This window comes from Nannospalax galili, unplaced genomic scaffold, assembly GCF_000622305.1.
Source record: "Nannospalax galili isolate Female #2095 unplaced genomic scaffold, S.galili_v1.0 scaffold281, whole genome shotgun sequence".
NCBI lineage: Eukaryota > Metazoa > Chordata > Mammalia > Rodentia > Spalacidae > Nannospalax > Nannospalax galili.
Window position 1 is genome coordinate 7,482,106 of NW_008349068.1, and position 10,449 is coordinate 7,492,554.

The 10,449-nt window shown below is 37.4% G+C and overlaps 1 protein-coding gene across 11 annotated transcripts in view; it reads left to right on the forward strand.

Annotated features, from left to right (window-relative positions):
- The window catches only part of Unc80 (unc-80 homolog, NALCN channel complex subunit), a 232,591-nt gene that overhangs the window by 145,090 nt on the left and 77,052 nt on the right, over positions 1–10,449 (forward strand). For 9 of the 11 annotated variants that reach the window (XR_607706.1, XM_008846230.1, XM_008846234.1 and 6 more), the window contains 5 exons: positions 479–660; positions 1,457–1,588; positions 4,864–5,050; positions 5,643–5,774; positions 10,022–10,165. Coding sequence is in view for 10 of the 11 variants with exons in the window: in XM_008846230.1 (XP_008844452.1) it covers positions 479–660; positions 1,457–1,588; positions 4,864–5,050; positions 5,643–5,774; positions 10,022–10,165 (777 nt within the window). In the remaining variant the exon portion in view is untranslated. The remainder of the gene's footprint in view (positions 1–478; positions 661–1,456; positions 1,589–4,863; positions 5,051–5,642; positions 5,775–10,021; positions 10,166–10,449) is intronic. The other 2 variants (XM_008846237.1, XM_017801377.1) reach the window with 1 other exon arrangement.

The window sequence follows — 10,449 nt, forward strand, 5'->3', positions numbered from 1 at the left end:
TCCATGGGCATTGCACGACACGGGTGCACTTACCTACATGCAGGCAATATACATGTACACATAAAATAAAAATAAAAAATTTAAAAAACTAAAGAAAGAATATCTTCCTGACTTCTGGGGTCATTATGAGACATCTACCACGTCCTAAAACAGTATATTTCACTGTGTAATTTTCTTCATCTGCTGTCTCCGGCACTGCCTTTTCACTGTGAAGCAAAGGAAGCTTTTCTTAGAATGAGTTCACTGAAAAGTCATGTTGTCCCTCTCTTGGCACAGGCTCTTGACTGTTGGGTGGAACTAAGTTTACTGTTTGGTTTCTGGTAGCTGAAACAATGTTAGCTTTGGCCACACTGCTGAGGATCAGGCTGCTACTCCAGGGATGGTCATGAAGAGATAGAAGCAGCTCTCCTGTTTCTACAACTCCAGGAATAAGTAACATTTTACGTTGTGCAACTGATGAATTGTTGCTTGTCTCTAGCGGCCATGTTCCTGTTGTGTGCAGTGAAGGTTCCTGAAGCTGTGTCGGACATGCTGATGTCAGAGTTCCACCATGCAGAGACTGTGCAGAGACTGAATGCTGTCCTCAAGTTTCACACACTCTGGAGGTTTCGCTATCAGGTCTGGCCCCGGATGGAGGAGGGAGCACAGCAGATTTTTAAGGTGAGGGACAATTATCTACATGGGGATCAGATTAACAAAACCAACCCAGGGCTTGCTTGATACCATGAAGCTTGGAGCCACAATGCATAGACAAAGAATGCTCCTTTTTCTCTCTGATTATATCAGTAAGCTTATCTTATCAAAAATGAATTCTGGTTGATTTAAAAAACTGAAATATGATCTTGAGAAATGGCTCAACAGTTAATCAAGAGCACTGACTACTCTTGCAGAGGGCCCAGGTTGGATCCCAACAACCACATGGTTGCTCAAGGTGTCTTCACTTCAGTCCCAGAGGATCTGACGCCCTCTTCTGGCCTCCATGGGCAATGCATGACATGGGTATACTTAAATGCAGGCAAACACTCATACACATAAAATAAGAATAATATTTTCAAAAAATCCTGAAATATATAAGAATGTAGAGTAAGAAAAGCAAGTCAGTAGCTGCCTGAAAACCTTGCTGCCCTCCCAGAGGTAAGCACATAAGTTGGGGTTATTCCCGTCCAGGCATTTTGCTGTCTACACATGTGCAGGTGTCTGGGAGGATGGGGTGATTAATGCAACTAATGATCACTTGGTTCAAACTCTTCATTTTACTGCTGAGTAAACTAAGGCTTAAAGCAGTTCCTCCTGTACCTTATAATAGGAAAGCCTGAGGAAGCACCCCTTTCTCTAATGTTCATTTATTCTCCAAGGAGTCATACAGAGCTTTAACACTAAGGCAGTTTGTGTCATAATTATACCTCAAACTCATTCCAGTTTACGTTCTACCCTACCTACCTCATTCTTCTAACAGATCCCGCCTCCCAGTATAAACTTCACCCTGCCCTCACCAGTGCTTGGAATGCCATCTGTCCCAATGTTTGACCCTCCATGGGTCCCTCAGTGCAGCGGGAGTGTCCAGGACCCCATTAATGAAGACCAGTCTGTGAGTAACAGGCATTTTATTTCCCATATCTCTACACTGCATGGAATGCATGTAAAAGACAGGGGCAAAGGATATAGGAGACAACTGGGCCACTCTTGTCATGAGAATATGATCACACAGAAAACCAGCCTCGGTGCCCTGTATTCTTGAGAACAGAAAAAAAACTAACATCTGGTAGTAAACGTCTGCAGACTTTCAAGCCAAGTTTTGTTTTATTATCAAAGCAGGAGCCACCTTATAAAGCTGTTATAAACATTGGGCATTGACTTCTTGGTCAAAGGGTTTGCTTTTTGCTGTAATTTGTTTATCATATTTGTTTAATTACAATGTATAAACCACCCGATGGTAAAGGACATCAGTCCGCAAGAGTAAGAAACAGAGTCGGCAGCTCCTACTTCCTTGTTATTCTTCATTTTATTCTCTTCCCCATTATCACTGCCAGCACCACTCCAAAACCTTAGGTCTTATGTTGCTCTCACATACCACTGCTGTATGTAACAGTTCAGTTTGGATCAGTTTGCAGACTGCAAACAAGAATGTGTGCCTTTTGAAAAAGATGAATCCTCAAATTATTCCTTTATCACCTATTGAATAACGTTCCTCTAAATTAACAATAATGTTTTTTAAAACTGGAAAAAAGCAAAAACAGAAAAATACATACTTCTGTACAAGTCCACCACTATTTCTATGAACAAATTCCCATAAAAATAATATAATTGATATATAAGTGCTAAATATACTTAATACATCTCACAGAAGGCCTCCAGAAAATGTATACCATTATACTTTACATATTTGACTTTATACAAAAGCATGATTTCTGTTGTCAGTGAAAAACTACATTTTTGTTCCAATGAGAACAAGAAATAGTTTATTCTGAACCAAATATGAGTGACCATGACTCAGGAAGATAGATTCAGGTTACTATAAATGACATATTCCTCTGAGGAAGAAGTTGCATGAAACTTTATAGTCACAGAGCAAAAGAAAGTCCAAAATCAGAGCATTTACAGAATACACTGGTGGAGACAAGCAGGAAGGAGGGCTACAGAAAAACGAGGGTGAGGGATCTCTGCTTTGGATGCTACCCTATAACATTTTCAGCTTTGGAGTTGGTGGAATCTAATGGTCTATCAAGTTAATACATCCCAGAGGTTTTATCTGTTAAAAGGATATTAGGTCAGGTACAGAGGTTGTTGGTTAATGGAGTATTAAGGAGATGGAATATAACCCAAGACAATTTTGGCTTTCAATCTGCAACATTCCAACTTTCCGCAATCAATAAATTCTAATCAAAGCCCGATGTGGTGGTGCAGGCTTTTAATCCTTTGATCTATGTAGCAAATTCCAGGCCAGCTGGAGACCCTGTTGCAAAAACCAAACAAACAAAAAACTCTAATCAGTTTACCTACAAAATCTTCAACACATATGTCATTTTATGATGACTTCAGTTCATACTATTTTAATTTATGTGGTTTTTAAATTTTGATTTCTATTCTGTGTGCTGAGTGTTTTGATTGCATGTATGTAAGTACACCTGTGTTGTGCAATAACCATGGAAGCCAAAAGAAGGCATCGGATACCCTGGAACTGAACTTATGGGCAGCTGTTTGCTCCCATGTAGGTGCTGGCAGTCAAACCCAGGTCCTCCTTAAGAGCAGCCAGTGCACTTAACCACTGACCCATCTCTCCAGCCCAGTTTATGTGTTTTTTTAAGTGACACTTTGAGAAGTAAAATAAATAATTGGTTCCTAAATTCACACCTCTTCAAAAGTTAGTTGAATATATGAAGTTTGAGTGAACATTTTTATATGTCATACGTAGATTTTCTGGGCCTTTGCAGTTTTCTTTTCTCTTTTCTTTTCTCCCTGTAGCCCTAGCTGACCTGGAACTCCCTATGTAGGCAAGACTGGCCTCAATGTCACAGAGATCTGCCTGCCTCTTGAGTGCTATGATTAGAGGCCTGTGCCACCACACTGGGCTGCTATTTTCTTTGGAGAGCTGTTTGTTTGAACTCTTTTTCATCGCAATTTTATATAAATTCTTCTGCATATGCTATCATATGTCTGATGGTCCTACAGTGAAGAGGAACATCCATCTGTTTTTTTCTCTCAAATGTGCAGTAATTCAACACCTGGTCCATCAATATATGTGTGTCTTTGGCTGTTCTCCAATACAGATGGTGGGGTCCTTTGAGCCAAACAACTCTTTCCCAATAATGGAGTTGAAACAGTTTCCTGACTCTATATCTAGTGTTATTTCTCTCATTCTACAATTCTTAACTTATGCCTGATAATAAACCAGCTACCTGACTCTAGAAGTTGATTGCTATTTGATCAAATTTTATTAACCACTGCTGTAACCACTCATGATGTTAAATTTTTAATCTTGTGCTAACATCCTGAAAAACAGGGTTTCTATGAATGTAGCCACAATCTCCTATCTCTAGACCCTTATGTGACTATAGATCAATAGAGAAATGTGGAATCATTGTTGTACATAGGTATTATTTCAACTTGGTAAGGAAGACCTGCAGTGGTTACTTCTTTGCTCTGACCACTGACTCTGTCCCTAAAGCTCTCAGCATCCATCTCAGCATAAGTATCATGATTAAGGATGGTCTAAGTAGAATAGTCATTGCACAGAATGGGTCTTGTCTCCTTTGTCTTTATCTTTCAACTGTGGGACAGTAGGTTGGTCTTAATGTTTTTCCCTTAGATCTTTTTGCTAATAAGTAGAGTCACATCTTGCATTCAGCCCGGGGACCACTATCAGCTCTCCTGGTTTCCATTCCGCAACATTCTCCTACAAAGTATTTCCAGTGTGCTGCTGTTTTTATCTAGAAATATTATTTACAGTGTGCTAAATGTAACAATGAAATAAATCATATAACTAAGTAGCTTAGGTGTCTTCCTCCTTTCCGTGTTCTGGCTTTCTATTTTATTAACCTTGTATAATAAATGCACTCCATTTAAAGCCAATTTAACAAAGTTTGGTCTTCATGTTTAAATAGTGAATTGATGTAACCTCAACAGGTTTCCAGAAATTGCATGCACTCTTGAAGAATTATTTCTCATGAGTGAAAAAAAAAGTTACCAAACCATAGAAATTTAATAGAAATATGACAAATAAATACTCATGAAATTAGATCAGAGATTCGCTAACATTTCCTGAAGGAAAGCTACCACCTTTGAGTAATTTGTTGGATCACTCTTTTTGCCTATGGCCTTTGCCAAAAGAGTCACATAAATAAACTTGCCTTCTTATCTCCACAGAAATCCTTTTCTGCCAGGGCTGTGTCTCGCTCCCACCAAAGGGCAGAGCACATTTTAAAGAACTTGCAGCAGGAGGAAGAGAAGAAACGTCTTGGCCGAGAAGCCAGCCTCATCACCGCCATCCCCATCACCCAGGAGGCTTGCTATGAGCCTACCTGCACACCCAACTCGGAGCCTGAAGAAGAAGGTGCCTTTATACCTGGGACTTCCTAAGGGAATGGTTTACACTGCAGGGGAAAGGACCTGCTTTCAGATAAATGATGACATTATGCGATGCCTTCCCTCGTCTATCTCTCCCTCACATTCTGACACTATTCAAAATCAGAGGAAAGTTTGATATCTTCTAAAGTTTAGAATTGTCCTCTTTCTTGAAGATGATAGCCATCTGAACAAATCAGTCTGAAAACAGGCCAAGCATTGGTTGTGTTTCTGGAAAGAGCTGAATCCCAAATGCATAACACAGTAAATATACTGAGTCTCCCTCCTTGAAAATGGATCTAGTCTATGAACCACTTTCAGCCTTCACAATTGCAGACAATTTGCTGATGGACCTCAGAAAATGGTTTATGAACCATTCTGACTTCCCTGATTGTTTGTTCTGCTTCTGTGGTAATTTTTAGAAGGGATTTTCTATTTCTATAGAAGGTTTTTGAGTTGTTTTCAAAATGAGTTAACTAAGCCTTATGGTCTGAGAGGAATGATGTAAGCACAACTGTGCTTGTGATAATGATCACTTTGTGTTGTAAAACCAAAATTCACATTCCTAATTTGTTTGCCAGTAGAAGAAGTTACCAATCTGGCATCCCGCCGGCTGTCTGTGAGCCCTTCCTGCACCTCCAGCACATCCCACAGGAATTACTCCTTCCGCCGAGGGTCAGTCTGGTCAGTGCGCTCAGCAGTCAGTGCTGAAGGTGTGTGCTCTTCCAAACGTGTTCCTTCTCGCTTACATGTTCTAAAACTTTTTCTAATATCAAAAGAGCTTTACAGCTTTAGCATTTAGATTTAGGTATATGAGTTAAGCTTTTTCTTATGATACTAGAATCCAATTTTATTCTTTTTCACAGAACTGTCTAGTTGTCCTGTTTATTAAAAAGATTGCTTTTCCCTCATAAATTTTCTTGGCACTATTTTTTAATTAATTAATTTTTATTTTTTGTATGTGAGTGTTATGTCTGCATGTGTGTAAGTGCACCCCTATCATGCAATGTCCACGGTGGGCAGAAGATGGCGTTGGATCCCTGGAACTGGAGTTACAGACACCTTGTCAGTGCTGGGATTCAAATCTAGGTTGTCTCAAAAAAAAAAGCCAATGCTCTTAACCAGTGAGCCATCTCTCCATTCCATTGGAACTATTTTTTAAAGCACAAGTTGAATATGAATGAAATGATTTATTTTGTTCTCTTGATTTTATTATACAGACCTGTTTCCATCTCTGTTCATCCCAATCACAGGCAGTCTGGACTACTGAAGCTTTCTAGTTATGCTTTTAAATTAGAAAGTGAATTCTCTCTCATTTTGTTTTTCTTTTTCAAAATTACTTCAGCTATTCTTGGTCTCTTGGCATTTCTATGTGAATTTTGGCAACAGTATACCAATTTCATGCAAAAAAAGAGTAGATGTATCATAGATCAATATGGTACATATTAAAGCTTCTTATCCATGAACATGGGATATTTGTCCATTCGTATACATCTGTATTTCAATAATGTGTGTAGTTTTTAATATCCAAATGTTGCAGTTTTGTTGAATTTATTCCTAAGTATTTTAACCTTTTTGTTGTCAGCATATAAGGACTTGTTCTAATTTCATTTACAAGGTTTTATATTGCTAATTTGTAGAAATTCAATCGACTTTTCTGTGTGCACTTTGTGTCCAGAAAAGTTGATGAAATTGTTTATTTCCAATACTGTTTTGGATATATTCTTAGGATATTCTATAATATAACATCATGTCATTTGCAAATAGATATCATTTGTATCTTTTTCTAATGAAGTTGCTTTTTATTTCTTGTTATTGCCTAATTTTCACTGGATAAGTTTCCAGTATAATGTTACTACAAGCAGTAGTAACTGCTTTAATTTGCACTTATCAGTCTTAGGTGGGAAGCATTTAATCTTTCACCATTAAGTATGATATTAATTATAGATTTTAAGTAAATGATCTTTATCATGTGAAGAAAGCTCCCTTTCATTCCTGGGGTTTTAGTGGTTTTGAATTTTTTTATTTTTATGTATATAAATGTTTTTGCTTGCATGAATATAAGTGCACCCATATAATGCAATGCCCACAGAGACCAGAAGAGGGCCTCAGATCTAGAAATGGAATTTTAGATAATTGTTAACTGCTATTTGGGTGCTGGGAACTGAACCCAGGCTCTCTGCAAGAGCAACCAGTGCTCTTAAGTGCTGAGCTATCTCTTCAGCCCTGTGTTTTTAGTGTTTGCATCATGAAATGCTCTCAGGTTTTACCAAATGATTTTTAAGTGTCTATTAAAGGTATTGTGTGCTCATTTCTTCATTTAATTAATATGGCATATTATACTACTTTTCATATGTTAGACAATGCGTGCATCCCATTCTGAGTATGTGTTATTCATAGTATGCATTCTTTTTTGATATAGTTCTAGATCCCATTTGACAATACTTGGTTGAGGATTTTTGCCTCTCTGTTCATAAGGGATATTGATCATCAGTTTCATTTCTTGTATAATGTCATTGTCTAAATTTTGGCATCAGAGTATATACACAGCTATAGTTTTCCCTCTATGCATTTTTGTACACGAATTCCAAAAATATTGATATATTGCCATTTCCTTTTCATATATATCAGTCTTTTTATTTCCTCTGTGAAATTACTATTTGATCCACAGGTTATTTGCCACATATTTGTAACTTTCTTAATTTTCCTACTGTTACTGATTTTTCTTTTCATTCCATTAGAGTTGGAAAGCATACACTGTATGATTTAGCCTTTTAAATTACTGCAGCTTTTTTACTGCATTCTGCTCTGAGCTGGATAGGAATGTTTCACCTACGAATGTCCTGAATCTGTTTGCTTACAGTGTTGTTCAAGTCTTTGGTCTCCTTGCTGAATTCTGTCTAGATGCTGGATTATTGAAACTACTGTAGTCAAGTGTCCAGTGATGATTATTAAATTGTTTAGTTCTAATCCTGTCATTCTTTGCTTCCTATACTTTAGAGCTATGCCTTAGGCATATATATGTGTGTCATTACTTTGTCTTCCTAATAAGCTGACCTTTTATCATTATACCATATCCTTCTTTGCCTCTACTAACGCTTTTCTCTTAAAGCATCCTGCAGCAGTGTTAATGTCACTATTACAGCTCTGTTCTGATTACTATTCATTCACATGGTCTATGCTTTTTTCTCCATCTTTGTGTATTTGAAACTATATTATGACTCATACATAGCATGTATTAGAGTCAAGTTTGCATGTTGTTTTTATTTTAAATCCATTCCACTAATCCTGTCTTTTGCTTGAAGCATTTAGATAATTTACATTTAATGAAATTATGAATAACTGAGATTTATGTCTGCAATGTAAAAATACAAATTATGTCACATAAAAAATTTTTAAATTATTTTAATTTTTTGTGCATGAGTGTATTGCCTGCATGAGTGTATTGCCTGCATGATGTAACTGCACCTGTGTTGTGCAAAGTCTGTGGAAGTCAGAAGAGGGCTTCGAATCCCCTGAAACTGGAGTTATGGATGGTTGTTAGCGGCCATGTGGATGCTAGGAATTGAACCCCGGTCCTTTTCAAGAGCATCCAGTGCTCTTAACCGCTGAGTCATCTCTCCATCCCTATAAAACAGTTTTGTAACATTTATTTTATAATAGTTTTCATGTTTTATGCAACATTTATAATGCATTAAAATATGATGTATTTACAATGGCTGTTTAAAAACTATTTCCTGATAACTCCACATGTAGGCTTCCCCTCACAGGGTCTATTGATTGTCTTTGTTCCTGCATATGAACAGTGTTGTCTTGTTTCTTTGCATGTCTCATATTTTTTATTGAAAAATAGTTTAAGTTCATAATGTAGCAGATGTCTATGTATCTATCTGTCTCTAATCTATCTCTTTATCAATTATCTGTCACCTATCTATCGTTTTTAAAGAAGTCCACATGCATCTAGTGGTAAGGCAGGACTGAGAACAACTAAGTAAACTCTCCAGGCCTTCACAGAATGTCTGAAATCTCAAATAATCACAGAAGTTGAAATAAAAGAATCAAAACTCATGGTTCTTTATACTTCATAAGGAATGCTTATTTTGTATTAATAAAAAATATTTATTTTCATATTAATAAGCTGTTAAACAGCTTTCCTGCCTTTCTTGACTGCTAAATATCACCCTTTCCTTTGTTCTAATTGAGGTAATTGTGAATTTATTACTTACTGCGTTTATTGATGACGATGAGGACAGCAGTCTGAATGGAGAGCTATTACCCTCAGTGCGTGTGCTTTCTGCTTCCCCGTATTCATTCTGATCGTCTCTCACACACACATATGTAACAAGCTGCATCTGTAAGCTGCCTTAATCTTTACTTAGAATTTTATATTCTCTGAGTTCATGTTACGAACTAATCCACCTATCTCAAATTGTCTATTCTCTTTCTCTGCAAAGTAAGAACAATGGCTGACCTCGAGAAGCCGGTTGGTTTTCTTTTTTTTTTTTTTTTTTTTTTTTTTTTTTGGGAGATTCATGTCTCCTCTTTCTCTTCCTGTCTTATCCTCCCTACTTGCTCATCTCATTTAAAGTGTCCCCATTTCTTTCTTGATAATTTCTGTCTGCTATGGTCCCACTTCTTTTGTGCTCCTTCTTCCCCTTTATTCCCATAGTTCTTTGTACAGCCATCTTCTCCCCCTCTCCTTTAACTCCCTCCTTTTTGCACATTTCTCCCTTAGTAACACCTCTCAAAATTGTTGTTTTCTTTTCTTGCAAAGAAAAAAAAATGTGTGTCCTCGAGAAGCCGGTTTGTTTTTTTTTTTTTTTTTTTTTTTTTTTTTGTCTTGGAAGAGGTACTTTGTATAACGTCACATTTTAAATGTTTATTTCCACAGAATTATGGATTGTGCTGTCAAATAGGATTTGAACTCCACTTGTTGCATTACACTTTTGTCTCTTTTCAGATGAGGAGCACACCACCGAACACACGCCAAACCACCACGTGCCTCAACCTCCACAAGCAGTATTCCCAGCATGCATCTGTGCAGCAGTCCTTCCCATCGTTCACCTAATGGAGGATGGTGAGGTGCGGGAAGATGGAGTAGCAGGTATCATACTATTCAGTTCTTACACTGCTCAGCTGATGCAAACACAGAAGGACCACCAAAAGTCAAACAGTGATTTTTGCCTACCTTTGAAATCTTAGTTATTAATTGGATATCACCAAAGCCTTCATCCCTACTTGATTAAATTTTCAGATGTAATACTAAAAGATGTAATACTAAAAAGAATACTAAAAAAAAACGATAAGAGGTAAAGATGAGTTATATATACCAAAAGTTAATTCTCTCCTCTCTCTCTCTCTCTCTCTCTCTCTCTCTCTCTCTCTCTC